Below are 16,999 nucleotides of genomic sequence, written 5' to 3'. Positions count from 1 at the left end.
TGAGAGAGATCAGTATCAGTGCCAGTATCAGAGTCACATAGAAACCTCTCCTCTAGGACTGCTGACAAATCACAAAGAGGACATCTATGACAAAAACAAATGCTCTCACGTGGATCTCTGCGGGTCACATGAGTTTATTTTAATTAGACTCGATTTTTTTCCCTCTACTGTGCAGTTTACATTTGTCAAGCTGATATTTACTTAGGTATTGCCAAAAGCATTTGCTCGTTTGCTTTCACACGTATGTGCACTTGAGTGACATCCCACAGGGTTTAATATGATGTTGGCCCACCCTTTGCAGCTATAACAACTACAACTCTTCTGTGAAGGTTTCCACAAGGTTTAGGAGTGTGTTTAAAGGTCAGCAAATATGTCTGGAGTTTTGATCTCCTCCATACCTGCTTCATGCCCTGGAGGACGGGGCTGTGGCCCCCCCACACCCTCTAGCAGATCATTACATGAAGGAACCTTTTAAAAAAACAAGCGCGTCCATGCTCACAGGTGTACACACGGGTGATCACACCCACAAACTACACCCTTTTTGGCTCCTACCTCAAAGCACACTGTGTTCTGTTGATCTTATGTGCTGCACAATAATGTTTAATATTTAGTATTTACTGTCATATTCCCATATATCATTGTGATGTTGTTTATTCTATTACTCTTGTTCTCTTCTGCTTGTTTTCTTTTTTCTTTCTCAACAGGTGATCCAGGTGATTGATATATGCTTTTTTTAATTTCTTTTTCTCTTTTTTTTCTCTGCTCATTCTGTTTGTTTGTTTTTTTGCCCTTCTCCCCCGTCCCTCTTCTCAGCTGTTTCTCTTTCCCTCTTTCTTTCTCCCCTTCTTTCCCCCAGTCAAGTCTGTCCCGTATTCAGCAAGTGAAAATAAAATAAACAATAAAAGGTGAATCAAATGGACCATTACGGCAAGGCTGGGATGGTCAATTTGGTAAAGTAAATCCGTTGGGCATCTTTCTTTGCCTTTAGACAACAATTCTGATGACAAAAGAGCCAAACGGGACAGGCAAAAAAAAAAACAAAAAACAAAAAAAAAAAGGTCAGCAAATATTTGTGGAAACCTGACATAAGTAACATGCCAGAACCTCAATGCGCATTAAGATAATCCCCCAAAGCTTCTCTTAATCTGCTTGAATTATTTTCTATAAATTCATTCTTCTTGCACTGTGCTACTGCTGCACAGTAACTATTGTAAGTGACCACAGGGAGGCAGTATAACAGCCTCCCTGTGCTGAGGGAGCTGGAGACCCAGCCCTAACCCTAACTTTTTTGAAATTCCCCAAATGTCCAAGAAATAACATCCCTCTACTCTTTAAAGACCTCTGCATTTTTTAATCAACATCTTTGACATCTTGGAAATCTTGAAAACATTCTGGAGACATTACATGCTAAAATGTGACTGCTCTGTAGTGTAGCTCTTATTTGATTCAGTGAGCAATGACTGGTACTCCAGGCCTGGAGGCTTTAGCACACCTGCTGGTGACTGTGACAGGCAACACTGCTGAGCCTATTTAGGCTGTCTGTGTCCGTGCTGTGACCGTAACTGCTGTAAACAGCCTTGCTTCACAAAGACCCAAAGAGTGGATCAAAGAAGACACAAAAATGATCTCTGGGAGACTCACAAAAAGCAGCAGTCTTAAAAGCATCATTAATAAAGAGAACCACCAGCAGAGCCATGACAGTTAAGTTACACCAGGATACAACTGTTCAATAGGACCGTTGCTGTTAGGCTTTGCTCTGTTGCACCAGTAAAACAACTGTATTCACTCATAGAAACTTTGAGATATGTGGCCTTCTGTGTTTTCATGTTATGCTCTCTTATTTTGAACAAAACTGCTGCATGTATACTAAAGCTACATATACTTGAGTGTTTCTCTGAGCAGAAGCAATAAAAAGACAACAAGCATTTCCATTTCCTGTCTCCAACATGACTCCTAAAAAGACAGCATTTATCTTCTCATGGACTCCACTAGTAACCTATTATGTGCTCCATAACTCAGCACGAGTCGTCCAGTTGTGGATATGATTCCTCGTGAATGTTCAGGAAAAAAATCATCTCTGTCATTCTTAGCCTAATTTCCAGGCAATGTATGATAGTAGAAGTGATGTGGTAACAGTGACTGCTGTACACGGTGTAACAGCAACAGAAGGATAATTATCACACACTAAGGAGGAGGAATGGTGAATTAAGCACTTACCAATACTGCACCAATACCTTACTAATATCCTACTAATGCTTAACAGCCTGACATTGTTATAAAGTTACCCAATTACCCTATTTGGGCTTCTTTTTTTAAAATTTTCCTGAATAACGTGGTCTATAATGTATTTCTACATTTTCTGCTTACTCTGTGCTCCCTTGGGTTTGGATTACCTGGAGTCAAATTAAAACTTGAACATGCACCTGTGTAAATAGCTAACATTTGGCACAGCTCTCATGACCTTCGGTTGCACCTTGCTTGTGTTCGGTGTGCATATAAGATCAAAGGAAATTAAACTTTACACAACAGAAAAAAAAATCAACCAAATATAAAAAGCATTAATGTGTTTGTGCTTGCTCTTATATGCATGTGATTGTGTATGCACCTGTTGCTTATTTACAATACATGTGGATCCATATACGTTGTATAAGGTATTAAATAAGGGACTGGATGAGTCCCAGCAGCTGGTCAAAGCAGGACCGCCTCTCAGTTGGACGGTCAATATAAAGCAACAGCTTTACCCCAAAGACCATTGAGACACTTCTCCAGTAAAATGCATCTGAGTCATTCTCTGCTCATTGTGCTCTTCGGCCTCCCAGCTCGTAAGTTTAAAAGTATTTGTCATGACAGCTCTCTTTCAGTGAAACTGATATCAGAAAATCTCCCAAGAGGCTTGAGTTTTGATTTTGCCTGATGCAATGCCAGACAGTTCTGGGATGTGAACCTGCTACATGTCTCTGTTGGTCTCGTAGTGCTGGGTTATCGAGCTCTGTGGCAGTTCAGGTCCATGATCCTGTGCACGGTACCCGATAGCTGGCCAGCGCTGGACTACGCTGATTACGGCTGCTACTGCGGGCTGGGAGGCTCTGGCACACCTGTTGATGAGCTTGACAGGTAAGATTGCTGGAGTCGTACTGCTCATGCTGCCTGCCACGTTCTGTCCCCCAGTGAGATATCCACCTCTGAGTCTCCCACAGTCACTGTGAGTTATACGGTGTATCGCACAAAGTATTTAAACAAACTTAGCAGGAATAGCAAATAGTTTATGTAATCCAAGTGGATGTATCAAAAAAAATGTCATTAAACCCAAGAGTGTTTTTCTGCAGTGTTAATATCACATGTGAGGAGATTTCCCACAAACTGCACAACTGCATGATTATTACTTAGCTGAACACAGGCTGGAAATCTTTATTCACTCTAATCTTGGTCATGGCAGACACGAGTTAAACTTGTCTTTTCTCAGCCACACAAACAGTAGAAACCACACGAGGACCACAAAACTACTTAATTCATTATTTGAACATTAACAGTCCCATGAGCCTTTGTGCTCACAGTAACTGTTTCCTCAGAAAAGCCATTCAGTTGTATGTGTAAATTAAATCTATTGCATTAATGGAATTTAGCTAGAATTTACAGTGTTCAGTGAAAAGCGTTTCTTGTGCAACTTTGCTTTATTATCTCTTTTTGTTTTATTAATTAAAAGCTCATTAGATAAAATTGATTAGTGAACTCAAGGCGTTAAAAATGTCTCCATGGACTGAGCCGCACTGTTACAGACATATTTTTTAACGTTTGCTTTTTGCTTGTTATAGACACAGATAGATATAGATAAAGAAAATTAGTAAATTTAAAAGGGTTGCTTTAATGGTCTGTGTTTGTTGTAGGTGCTGTCAGGTCCACGACCAGTGCTACAGTGATGCCATGCAGCACGATGACTGCTGGGCCATCCTGGACAACCCCTACACTGAAATATACAGCTATAACTGTGACAAGGCCAGCAAAACTATCACCTGCCTGGGTGAGTGTTAACAACAACAGCAGTGTACTATCGATCAACCTTGTCTACAGCTAGATTTTCTCTTACTGTGTACAGCAAACACTCAACCGTCTTCTCTGCCTTTCCCCTTGTAGATGACAACGATCCGTGTGAGAAATTTATCTGCGAGTGTGACAGGAATGCAGCCATGTGCTTCAGTGAGGCTGGTTACAGTGAGGAAAATGCTGACATCCCGAGTGACCGCTGCCAGTGAGCTGAAGAGGGCATCATCATTTGAAAAAATAAAACATCAGTAAATGAATAGAAGTGCTATTGTTTCCATAGCTATTTATTTATTGTCCAAGAAAAGACTTAAAGACATACATGCACGTTTCATCTATTTCTGTGACACATCAGCACCAGTAACATCTTTTCCATCATTCTGGACTCCTGCCTGCCATGCAGGGTCTGCCTTGCTGGCGAGGGAGGGGCGGGGTTGTCATCTCAGGGCGTTCCCCTGTTCCTCATGCCCTTTTCTCACAGATGTAGCGGTACGTGATGTTACAGTCGGCATCATTCCACAACCTGCGTTCACGTCTTTCAGGCGGATGAAGCTGCCCGCAGTCCTCTCCATTCTCTCTGTATTCCCAGTCGTCTGGCTGACCTTCATCCCAGAAACTGAACACAATCAGAAGAGGGAGGAGAAATAATGATGCCACACACAGTGATGACTTCCTTCTGCCTCGATTTGTTCCTCCCACTCATCTGTCTTTACTTTTTTTTGTTACATTTCTCTTACGTTGGGGTTGACCTGTAGTCAGTTCCGTCCACCCAGCTCCACTGTCCCTCGTGATGTCGTTCCACGAGTCCGATCCAATAGCTATACTTGATTGGAACAATTCTGGAAATGTAGTCCTAGAAGTGATTAAAAAAACCCCTTTGTTTAAGACTATGTGTGCTTCTTAACTGGCATGTTCACAGCAAGCTGATGTGATAAGGAGCTCACCAATTCCTCCGCAGTGTTCAGAACCAGCAGGTGTCCTCCGTGTGCTTTGCACTGCTCCTCTGCTTTGCTCCAGGTTATACTGGTGATGGATACCAGGTAACAGCTACTCTGGTAAGACACCCAGCCTTCGCTGCATGTCCCTATTATGATAACGATTAGCATATGTTGACTGTAAAAAGAAATAAAATCTGATATAAATGATTTAAAAGCATGCAGTTTAATACCTCTAACTGGGGTGAGCTCCTCTAAGGCGTCACTGTGAACTGTCATCTCGCCTTAAATGTGGAAAACCACAAAACAACAGCGCAAGATTGTGAAGAGGACTAAAAGGTTTATGTGTGCACATATTCAAACCAGATATCATTTTGTTTTTTAACCTGAACTGAGAGCTGATGTTGTTCCTCCATGGTTCGTTTTCCCAAGATACTGTTTGAGATCTGTGATTTCCCTGCTTAACTGTGAAACTTTAAGATAAAGGAATGATAGAAAGAAAAAGGTTAGATTCTTATACAGTTATGTAATAATATATGAATGAACCAGCTTTACTTGACTGTGGTCAATGTGGACTATAGTCGTACATTTGATCCCAGTTACCAGCAGCAGAATCAACAACAGCAGCACCAGCAGGCCATAGAGCACAAAAATCACAATCCTCTTCATACCTACAAACAGTAACCAACCAAATCACTGGAAACTACTGGAAACTACTTGATTAAAATGAAGTGACGTGAAAATGTTACCTGTCTTTGTGGTGTTTTCATGGACAGAGCTTCTATCCAAAGATCCAACCTGGTGATACTGAAGCTCCATTGCTGAAAGAAATCAGCTGATGCAAATGTGTGCATAAGTACTTAAAGCGCAGTTACCAGGATTCAGTCTAGAGACATGATCAGACTACAAGAGGTTAACCAAATGGTTCTTGTTTGTTTTTAGGCCTCATATTATGTTAACTATTAATGGTTCAATAAATAGACGCTGGTCTTTTAATAGTCTAAAAGCAAACACTTTCAAAGGTGTACAGCTAAAATTTGAGTTATTGTAAATTTAAATTATGTAAATACTTGTTGTATTTATTGATATTTAGATGATTACATTTATAACCCCCTGTGTCATGCACTAGTCTAAGCCTGCAAAGCCATATCAAGAGCAAACAATCCCAACCAATAAAACTTATCACTCACCTTGATCAGCCAGAGTATCTGCGTATCTGGACTCTGACCATGCAACCCCACAAAATCCTCCCCTGTTTAAAGAGAAACACATTCCAGGCACAGGAGACGTTCATAATGTGTTATAGTTATTTAAGGTTCATGAATCATTCTCTTGGGGTGAAGTTGAGAGAATTTAGGGGCTGTAACAAAAAAAAAATGAAAGTCAAAAAAAAAAACTAGCTACAGTGGTGTTGGGGATCTAATCAAATTTGAGTGAATTATAAACACAGAAAAGTACAATCAGATTTTGATCCACCATGCAATACCATGTGGAAAGGATCCCAAACATTACTGGAGCAGCGTGACAGACTACTTAAAGAAATTAGAAGAAAGCTTGCTTAAGACAGTTCAGGCTGTGCTGAAGAATAGAGGTGACTTTCAGGATCATTAGAAATATTTTTTTCCCTCCATATAAACTGTATTGCATGCTACATAAATTGCTGCACATAGACTGCTGGGGGACTACCATGATGCATTGAGTTTTTCCTTTCCTTTCACCTTTCTCACTCACTATGTATTAACAGACCTCTCTGCATTGAATCACACTTGTTATTAATCTCTGTCTCTCTTCCACAGCATGTCTTTTATCCTGTCTTCCTTCTCTCACCCCAACCAGTCGCAGCAGATGGCCGCCCCTCCCTGAGCCTGGTTCTGCCGGAGGTTTCTTCCTGTTAAAAGGGAGTTTTTCCTTCCCACTGTTGCCAAAGTGCTTGCTCATAGGGGGTCATTTGATTGTTGAATTTTTCTCTGTATGTATTATTGTAGCGCCTTGAGGCGACTGTTGTTGTGATTTGGCGCTATATAAATAAAATTGAATTGAATTGAATTTTGCATTCAATATACAATATACAGAAACTGAGGGGAGGCTGAACTAAATTATATATAACAATATTTTACAAAGTTACAAAATATGAGAAATACCTTTAATAAATACAAATAGCCCAATTATAAATATTCAGGATATTATAGGGATTAAATATATACGAATGATACATATAGAAAACCTCACATCACATGAAATCAGAGAAAACAGATCACGGTTACAGCTGTGTTGTATTAATGTGAAATGCAGGCTGCAGTTCTCCATCTCGCCGCTTGGTGACACAGCAGAGCTCACAGTTGTCTGGCCTTTACGTCACGCATGTGTACAAACCTCTTCCGGTCTATTCGTCAGCCAGAAAGGAAAATGGCGGCCTTTGGACGTTTCTCTCAAGTGTTGCTGAGGTCTTCTTTGACCCAAACCCGGCGTCAGCTCTCTGCCGCTGCCGGACACGGCGAGCAGTCAGGTAATTATAACGCTCTATTTTACACAAGTGGTTGCATTTAATTTGTTTTGGCTTTAAGACGACCTGTTATGTTAGATCCAGTGACCTTGCTGAGCTAGCTAGCGTTAGCATTAGCAGTAGCAATGAATCCTTGAGAGGAGAGCACGTAGTCGCTGCCCCCCGAAACTTGTGATTTTCTTGCATTTGTTGTTGTCTGTGTCTCACAGCAGCGCAGTCTGTTAGTTAATATGATTTAAAAGTGGAGCAGTGTGACGGAACAGCATGTCTTACGAGCTAAAGTGCAACAAAAGATGAAAGGATAGTCACAAAGACACCTGATAATCGTTATGACCGACAGCTTGTAAAGGAAGTATTTATTTCAACACGAGAAAGGCAGACCAGTGTTAAGATAAAGAGAGGATAGGCATGCGTTTTGAGCAGGAAGGAAAAGGACAGCTTTGAACTGAATTGACTTGAGTTGAATAATTGTGGAGATGCAAGGAAGTTGAACTGTTCTTGTATAAATGCACAGTTAATTTTGCATTTCGCATTGACAGTCTTTTAAAAGAGAGACTTTAAACCGTGTCTAACTATTCACTAAGTGAGGTCATATCTTACAGAATCTTATCAGAAATCTTACAGCTGAAAGTAACAACATGCATCCAGTGGGGCCTTTTTATATGGTGTATTTTTGGACCAGATTTGAATGTAACTGTCTTTTAGTGAGTTAAACTGGTTGTATTTCTTGGATTTAGTTCTGGTCAAGGGCATGCTCTGTCGACTGTCTCAGGGGCGTTCATATGATCCAACAGTGTCAGATGTCAGCACATTGTTATCATTTTACTTCTCTTTCGCTCTTCTTTCTATTGTTACTTGTTAGTTAAATAATTCTGATTTCTTATCCCCAGGGAAGACCTGGAAGATCCTCACCTTCGTGGTTGCCCTTCCAGGTGTTGGAGTTTGCATGTTGAACACATTCTTGAAGGAGCAGCACCACAGCCATGAGCAACCAGAGTTTGTCCCCTACACCCATCTCCGCATTCGCAGCAAGGTCTGACTTCATGAGACTTGTAATTTTAAGTGCTGCCTTTAAAAAAACAACAACATTATTTTTGACTTAATTATGTTTTTCTTATGCTTCCTCTCCCATTAGCGTTTCCCCTGGGGTGATGGCAACAAAAGTCTCTTCCACAACCCACATGTGAATCCTCTTCCTGATGGCTATGAGGGACATGAGTAAAAAACAAACCTCCAGATGTCACAGATGGGATCAGTCCTTGTTAAGCAGTTGTTATTGGACCACACTCCTATTCACAGTTTACTCTTTTCTCTTTAATCGTTTTACCTCTGTGCTCTTAACACAGGGCACCTGAACCAATAGCTCCTTTGTTCTGGACCATTATACAAAATGTCTGACTTAACATAAATAAAGTAACTTCTATTACCTCACTTCATGTTTCTTGTATGTATCCATGCAGTTTGACCCATTTTATTTCCAGTTAGAAAATAAGTAGAATTACCCAGTTGGGCTGTTGTTTGTTTACCCTGTACATGTCCTTGGCAGTTCCAATGCCCTGCTTTGGGTTTGCTCTGGCACTGGAATACTGCACCTTGTCCTTTGGCCTGTAGGTGCTGTTGCAGACTCTGAGGAGGAGCCGCACGTCACTCATCCTGGCTGGGGAAAAGCTGGCGGTATTTTGTGACAATAATGTTGCCAGTGCAAAAAGTGAAATAGAACAGCCCAGTCTCAGTATGTTCCTCTACATTCTTGCTCTCAAACAGTGACCAGTCGGTATCCATGAAACAGTCCTGTCACAGAGACGGCCTGTTCTGGCCAGATTTTAACCTTTTTTGTGAGAGGTTTGGATCCAATTTCTAATTACTAACAGCAGTTTTATTGAAAAAGCACAGGAGTTACAGTTTGTAAATAATTATCATTCTTCAATATAAAGCTACTCTCATCGGCTGCCTTAGTCACGACAGGTAGCAGAGCATGTTGATTTCATGGTCACGGTCACGTGAATCACTACACTATGCAGCCATCATTGTTTAATATCGTTTGTTTTTTCTTTTAGATCATACACAAAATCTTAATAGACCCTGTTCATAGCAGACACTGAGAAGTCCTAATAGAGGAGCTGGCAGTAACGAGTGTTCTTTCCCCAGTAAAAGCTTTGATGTCTTGCTGAGGGAGTGCCTGCAACTCCAGCGCTGAAGCAGCTCTTGTGTATTGTTCACACCTGTCTTCCTCTGTTACACATAAAAGAAAAAACCCTTTTCTTTGTCTCACTCAGTAAAATCTGGGTCAGGCTTGTGCCCGTTCAGTCTGTGGCTACCCCCCCAAACCCGACATGACTCCTACGTTTTCCACAGGTCACCAGTGTCTATAAACCAGCTCCGTAAGCTTGTCCCGACCCAACAACCATTAACGTTATCAGTGATGATGTGATGATTCGCGCACGTGACTCGCTCTTTGTTACAGACTCCACCTCTTTCACGTGAACGCGCTTTAAGCCGAATTAGAAAATCCAGGGTTAACAAAGCTCGCTGATAGACAGCTCAATGACACCGTTTACCTTTGCCCGCTTCTGGTTTTTTCGAGGCTAACTGATGATGGGACTCGTGCCGTAACTAACCGTGGCATCGATCAAGCTCGGCTTTACTCCGTCTCGCGACCGCGGGTTACGATTTGATTACTAAATCTAGCATTGAAACATCTCGGATAACTGCGCGTCCCCGCTCCTCCACAAAGGGAAGATCAGTCGCACGCAGAAACCCGGATCGAAATCCATGAACGCAGACGGAGGTGAGGAGACTTTGTGCAAGATCACACAAACTGTAACAAAACCCCCAAAAAACAATCAAAACCAACAACAATCATCACGTGGTTTTTGACTCTCATTCGTGCACATTTATAGTACATTTATATTTCTGTGTTATTTTAAAACAGATTTTCAGATAATGAGGAAACAGGAGAGGGCGCATTTTTTCAGCTCCAAAGAGCAGGAGCTCATTCTGAAGTTGTATGAAGAGGAGAGAGAGATACTAACAGCTAAATCCAACACCACCAGTGCCTCTAAACTCAGAGAGGAAGCCTGGCAGAGAATTGCTGATAAAATAAATGCGTAAGGACATTTATTCACTCGTGTGAGTGTGATTGACCTATATTCAAATTATTGAATATAGACCCTACTGACACATCATCTTTATTTTTCCTGCTTCACAGGGTCTCAGACAGTGGCTACAAAAGGACATGGCAGCAAGTAAAAGTCAAACACAAGAACATTGTGCAAACAGGTGCAAGCACTTTGTCTTAGTTTTGATCTCAGCGAGTCAGCAGTTGCTTCGTAAAAGAGGTTTTTCTTTGTGGTTTTCTGCAAATCATTAAGTCTAAATGAATGAGTTTATGATCTTTGAGCTTATGAACTCTCCGCATCATTAAAATGCTTTATGCACATACATGCACTAGCATGACGGAGCTGTATAACATTCAGTGTTTCTCTTCCTGCACTGGCTCAGAGTCGGTAAAGTCCAGGTGTGTTACGTACCTGTCAAATCTGTCCCTGTGCAGCAAAAAGGAAAAGGGTTGCAATGATGAGAAACGAGGGCGGCTCGGCGACCCCGTCTCTGAACTCGGGTGAGGATGACGTGCTGCATCACAAAGACAATGGGCTGAGGGTGGAGGTTCTCCCTGGAGGCGCCTGTATTGACCCAGCAGCTGTGTCTGACAGCTCTTTCATGAGCGGTAGGTGAAATTCACGAGCATCCCTGCAAAAGTTTCCACATTGGCTTATTTAAATGTTTCTTCGCTGCTGCAGTGTCGGGCCACCCTGTCCTGCTGCTGCCCATAACAAAGACTGAACCAGAGAGCCTCAGCAGCGACGAGACGGACATTAGTGACACTCAGTTTGAAGGGGTGAGTACTGCTGCGCGTGCATCTCCTGGAGCTTTTGCCTGTGAGTACTTGGCGTGAAGACTGGATTGCTCTTTTTAACAGGACGTTCACGGCAGCAGCTTGCAGGAGGGTGCTAACGCGGCCGGGGCTACAGCTGGTGGCAGAAGCGGAGAGGTGAGGTCCATTTGTCACAGCTGTCCTGTGCTAATGAGAAGAAACGAATGCAACAAGAGCGCATGTTTTGTGTAATCTGATTCACAGAAGCAGACAGAAAACCTCAGGTCTCTCTACTGCTCCTACCTCAAGAAGGAGATTGAGAACCGGGACCAAGAGATGGCTTACAGAGCACTTAAAATGAGGAAGCTGGAGAAAGAAATCTTATTACTTGACAAGCAGCTGATGTGATTGCAAGGAAAAAACAAAAGTACTTCTATCCTTTTATGTGGAAAAACAAGAATTTGTTGAAATGACATGTTGCCTTTTACCCCGGCACGCTCACAGAGGTGTGTTTAGGTTGTAGTTGGCTGCAGCTGTAGGCAGCATAATCTCTTACATGCTGGTCAGGGTTGTAATGATACATGTCACTACCCTTTTTTTTTTGCAATATTACATCACACAACTTATGCAACGGTGCTGATGCTGCCATACACCGATTCTCAGACCACGAGAGTGTTTAAAGCGCACTGATGGAAGGCAGCATGGCTGCTTGAGGGTTCACAGTAGCATGTAAGTGGAGCCTGTGAGAGCACCATGTTCACTGTACTCTACCACAGCAGGTTTAAATGAACGAATGCAACAACAGATGGCTTTAATGTCAGAAGAGACTTTTAGGGCCTTTTATATGTATTTGTGACAACTGGTCCAAATCTTATGCTTAAAATTTTAAATTGAAATTCTCAAGCTCCTTGGAAAACATCCTGAGGTCCAGGAAAGATGTGACAGAGAGTTCTTGCTGATCCACTTTTATTAACCTTTCTCTGAAGTCACATTAATGGATGCCGTTGCTAAGCAGATGCAGCTAATGCAGTCGGTGTTCCACCAGAACCCTCGTTCTGTTTTGATGATTTTATTCCGGCCAGTTGTGGTTATTTATAGAGATACTTCATTAAACCACACAGTGTCTCACACAAGGAGACATCTTCATGACATGACAGATTTGTAACAGTTCATCATTTTCTTGCGGTTGCCTAAACGAAGCTCAGCGCGGGAGATTATGTGATGACTTGCGTCATTTCTCAGTCATGTTGGTTTTTTAATACAGGACGCTCCAGCCTATCCTCTGCTAAAGGATAGGAAGCATCTGAGCATCTTTAGCATCCAAGGAATTTCACCAGCTCTTATCATGGCTGCCATGCAGATACATCTGAGTCACTTTGCTCAGTTGGAAACCTTCTACAGCAAAGCTGACTCTTTGTTTTTAATCACCAGCACGCAGAAAATTGGTGCTAACTGTTCTGTCACTGCTGGAGGCCTCCTAATAAACAGGCCGCTGGGTCACGTGATTTTCAAACGCATAAACTTCGCAGTTTATAAGAATCGTTGTCTGCTCGTTGTCTATGAACAGCTCTAACTCTCTGACATTTATCTCCAAAGAGTGATGTAAAAATCATGAGGTTCAGAGTAGAAAAAAGTCAACTGGTTTTTTTTTGTTTGTTTTTTTTAAAAAGAAAAAAAAAATGCATATATCGATCACCTGGATCACCTGCTGAGAAAGAAAAAAGAAAGCAAGCAGAAGAGAACAAGAGTAATAGAATAAACAACATCACAATGATATATGGGAATATGACAGTAAATACTAAATGTTAAACATTATTGTGCAGCACATAAGATCAACAGAACACAGTGTGCTTTGAGGTAGGAGCCAAAAAGGGTGTAGTTTGTGGGTGTGATCACCCGTGTGTACACCTGTGAGCATGGACGCGCTTGTTTTTAAAAGGTTCCTTCATGTAATGATCTGCTAGAGGGTGTGGGGGGGCCACAGCCCCGTCCTCCAGGGCATGAAGCAGGTATGGAGGAGATCAAAACTCCAGACATCCAGAGGCCCCCAGAACACAAGAGACCAAGGAAGACCAACAGAGGGGCAGCCGCGCCACTGTCCCAGAAAGAGCTGAGGAGAGTCCCAGATGAGGGCTCACTCAGCAGCCGTGGAGCAGAAGCCAGGGGGAGTTGCAGTGACACGCCCGTGAGCTCCGCCGGCAGCCAGCTGCGCCTGAGTGACCGAGCCCCAGGCCGAGAGGCCGGGGGCACCCCACCTCCGAAGTGGTCCGAGCGAGCCCCAGGCTCCAGGCCCCGATAAGCGGCCGCCAAGGAGTGAGCCGGTGTGTACCTGGACGCCCATCCCCGGACACAAAGAACCACCAACGCACCGATGTCTGAGGGGGTCCGCCACTGGCAGGGGAAGTGGTGGTAGGGGGAGATAGGCCTCCAAACCTTGGAGGGCCTGAGGTGTCCCCAGAGAGGTGGCGCCTGACACCCAACCTGACATATAGACACAGAAATACAGGCACACACATATACAAACATCCATTCCCACCCTCATGCTCTCATATGCACTTACTCCACACTCAACCAACGTGGAGACAGACATAAAGAGACGTTGTACACACGATCACACTCCCCAAGCGTACTCTACAAACCGGGTCTAGGTGCCCCCGCCCCTGGAGGGGGGAACTGCACCCAGACCCAGGTGGTGTTTCCCTTTTCCCTGCGGTGGGGGGAGGCAGACCGCCCCGACTCCGCAGCAGCAGGAAGGCTCCACACTCCAGACCGCAGTCGGACGGCCAACTCCTCCTCCTAGTCCTAGCCCCCCTGCTCCAGCAGGTCGCAGAGAATGGGGGTGAGAGAAGACTCCAAAAAAGTCAACTGTTAATCATTATGTTGAATATTATATTAATTTTGGTAAAAGTGTGTCTGCTTAGTGTAACTATTACTACTTCATATCATCGCTGTTGAGTCCGGTGTGCCGGAGAATGGGTTGTGAAGACTTTTATACAGAGACAGGTGTGTCCTTGGACTCCCACAGTGCACTGCGCGCCTGTTTGTGGGTCCAGAGTTCGCCGTTAGGCGTGGACATTGCCCAGCAGCTGCACGTCCTCAGGAGGCTTGGACACTAAATCAAAATGTCTGGGCTGGACTGAGAGTGAAAACAGCGCTTCCTCGCCAAAAATATTAAACTCGGGTCCCTCCTTTTGAACAGCTGCATGCTTAAACGTCTCACTCTGTCACCTGATAAGCAGCTGAGTCCAGTGTCATCGCGCTTTCCTGCAGCCATGGGCTGGCTAGCGGTGCGCGTTCACGGCCCACGAATGGTAGCCATCATTAATCAAGAGCAGAGAAACGGATGTGCGATGGCTCTGCGGAGGAAAATGTGAAGTCAAAGCGGCTGTAAGATGTAGAGCGTTTCAAAATTTTCCGATCCAGTCCCAGTGGAAACACGCGTGATGCTGAGAGGGGCTCGTTACAAATGCGTTCTTATTGCGCAGTTTTAAATCCACGCTCGACCTTTAACACCGTGCGCGAGAGTGGAGCTGCTGGAGGTCACCTTTCCTGCCAAAAGCCTCTGGCACAGCAGAGTGAAGCTGACCCCCCACCCACTTGAAACGTAAAGGCAAATAGGCGGAGCGGTTAGTGCTACGTTTGTGCTGATTTGTGCAGGTAAAATTAGCGTTTGTGCTGCTACGGTTTCCGAGATATTAAACTTTATTTTATAGGTCATTCAAAGGTCACCATCCCCCCAGACTGCTCCAAAACGGGCCAAAATGGTCTACTTTTTTAGTGCTACGTTTGTGCTGGTTTGTGCAGGTAAAATTAGCGTTTGTGCTGCTACAGTATCTGAGATATTAAAAGTTATATTTTTTGCTGATGACATCACCATCCCCCCAGACTGCTCCAAAACAAACCAAAATGGTCTACTTTTTTAGTGCTACGTTTGTGCAGATTTGTGCAGGTAAAAATAGCGTTTGTGCTGCTACGGTTTCCGAGATATTAAACTTTATTTTATAGGTCATTCAAAGGTCGCCATCCCCCCAGACTGCTCCAAAACAAACCAAAATGGTCTACTTTTTTAGTGCTACGTTTGTGCTGGTTTGTGCAGGTAAAATTAGCGTTTGTGCTGCTACGGTTTCCGAGATATTAAACTTTATTTTATAGGTCATTCAAAGGTCACCATCCCCCCAGACTGCTCCAAAACGGGCCAAAATGGTCTACTTTTTTAGTGCTACGTTTGTGCTGGTTTGTGCAGGTAAAATTAGCGTTTGTGCTGCTTCTGTTTTAAAGATATTAATGAAAATGTAAAGGTCAACCAGCCCCCCCACATTACCCAAATCCAACAAAAGTGGTATCAAACGTTTGTGCTACGTTTGTGCTGGTTTGTGCTGCAAAGATTTTCGTTTGTGCTGCTATCATTTTAAAGATATTAATAACAATTTCTAGAGGTCATCAGAGGTCAACCAGCCCCCCCACATTAATTAAATCAAACAAAATGGGTGTCAATCAACTGTGCTACGTTTGTGCTGGTTTGTGCTGCTAAAATTTTCGTTTGTGCTGCTTCTGTTTTAAAGATATTAATGAAAATGTAAAGGTCAAAAGGTCAACCAGCCCCCCCACATTACCCAAATCCAACAAAAGTGGTATCAAACGTTTGTGCTACGTTTGTGCTGGTTTGTGCTGCAGAAATTTTTGTTTGTGCCGTTATTATTTTAAAGATATTAACAAAAATTTCTAGAGGTCAACCAGCCCCCCCATATTAATGGAATCAAACAAAATGGATGTCAAACGTTTGTGCTGGTTTGTGCTGCAAAAATGTTTGTTTGTGCTGCTAACATTTTAAAATGTTTAATAAAATAACGTCTTGATGCGTGCTTAATCATCCAGGTAAGTAAATCCCAAAAGGTTGATTCTGTTCATCTGGACATTTTCAGTTGGAGAAACGTTTCGTCACTCATCCAAGTGACTTCTTCAGTCTCAGCTGACTGCAGGTTTCCCCAACCTTATAAACACCCGTGAGTGAAGTTGCCCCCCCTACCTTCTTCAAATCGAACAAAATTGATGTCAAACATTTGTCCTGCAAATTATTTTGTTTGTGCAGGTTATGTTTCCCTAATTTTATAAACAGTACATGTACAGTGAGAGAGAGATGTTACATCTGTCTTCACTTGCATCCCAGTCATAGAAGCGTTGGAGGTCGTTCATAAGAGATTACAGGATCATCCCAACCTCAGCAACAGGACCACTCTCAGCACTGATCAGTTGTGTTTGCTTTTGGAACTGTCTTAATTCCACCTATTTTGCATAAGGGTCAGTACAGGCAGAAATCTAGGTGTGCCATGGGTTCCCACAGGCCCCTGGTCAAAGTCACCAAACCAGTTCGTAAGCAGGTACAGGTGTGGCCAGAAGGGTCCTCAGAGGCACTGCTTTTCCACCACAGGCTGCCAGACACGACAACACCACAGACTTTCAGGAATATACAGAAACTGTCACTGCCTACATCCAAAAATGCATCGATGATGTCACAGAGACCAGGACTATCACTGTCTGGGCCAATCAGAAACCATGGCTCACAGGTCAGGTTTAAATGCTCCTAAAGTTGAAAAATGCAAGCCTTCAGAGCCGGGAATTAGGTGAGTCTAAGAACAGCAAGGGCAAACC

At 43.1% G+C, this 16,999-nt stretch overlaps 5 protein-coding genes across 5 annotated transcripts in view; 3 read left to right on the top strand and 2 right to left on the bottom strand.

Annotated features, from left to right (window-relative positions):
• The window catches only part of pop5 (POP5 homolog, ribonuclease P/MRP subunit), an 88,212-nt gene that overhangs the window by 70,062 nt on the left and 1,151 nt on the right, over positions 1 to 16,999 (bottom strand). The gene's annotated exons all lie outside the window — the stretch shown is intronic.
• pla2g1b (phospholipase A2, group IB (pancreas)) lies at positions 2,716 to 4,303 on the top strand. Its single transcript, XM_082555709.1, has 4 exons — positions 2,716 to 2,822; positions 2,973 to 3,114; positions 3,885 to 4,018; positions 4,132 to 4,303. The coding sequence occupies exons 1-4, from the start codon at positions 2,774 to 2,776 to the stop codon at positions 4,248 to 4,250; spliced, it is 444 nt and encodes a 147-aa protein (XP_082411835.1). The 5' UTR covers positions 2,716 to 2,773; the 3' UTR covers positions 4,251 to 4,303.
• Positions 4,395 to 6,947, bottom strand: LOC309719505 (asialoglycoprotein receptor 2-like). The gene is made up of 6 exons (XM_082555669.1): positions 5,723 to 6,947; positions 5,561 to 5,644; positions 5,360 to 5,446; positions 4,983 to 5,257; positions 4,776 to 4,891; positions 4,395 to 4,654 (listed from the first exon to the last, which is right to left on the bottom strand). Exons 1-6 carry the CDS (start codon positions 5,790 to 5,792, stop codon positions 4,501 to 4,503), a joined length of 786 nt encoding a protein of 261 aa, XP_082411795.1. The 5' UTR covers positions 5,793 to 6,947; the 3' UTR covers positions 4,395 to 4,500.
• On the top strand, positions 7,346 to 8,907 carry cox6a1 (cytochrome c oxidase subunit 6A1). The gene is made up of 3 exons (XM_082555644.1): positions 7,346 to 7,479; positions 8,367 to 8,509; positions 8,612 to 8,907. Exons 1-3 carry the CDS (start codon positions 7,380 to 7,382, stop codon positions 8,696 to 8,698), a joined length of 330 nt encoding a protein of 109 aa, XP_082411770.1. The 5' UTR covers positions 7,346 to 7,379; the 3' UTR covers positions 8,699 to 8,907.
• On the top strand, positions 9,862 to 13,230 carry LOC309718373 (uncharacterized protein). The gene is made up of 7 exons (XM_082553520.1): positions 9,862 to 10,264; positions 10,409 to 10,583; positions 10,685 to 10,755; positions 11,030 to 11,203; positions 11,277 to 11,374; positions 11,456 to 11,527; positions 11,615 to 13,230. The coding sequence occupies exons 1-7, from the start codon at positions 10,249 to 10,251 to the stop codon at positions 11,756 to 11,758; spliced, it is 750 nt and encodes a 249-aa protein (XP_082409646.1). The 5' UTR covers positions 9,862 to 10,248; the 3' UTR covers positions 11,759 to 13,230.

The sequence above is a fragment of the Aulonocara stuartgranti genome (genome assembly GCF_965226115.1).
Source record: "Aulonocara stuartgranti genome assembly, chromosome: 12".
NCBI lineage: Eukaryota > Metazoa > Chordata > Actinopteri > Cichliformes > Cichlidae > Aulonocara > Aulonocara stuartgranti.
This window is presented reverse-complemented; position numbering and strand designations above follow the sequence as displayed.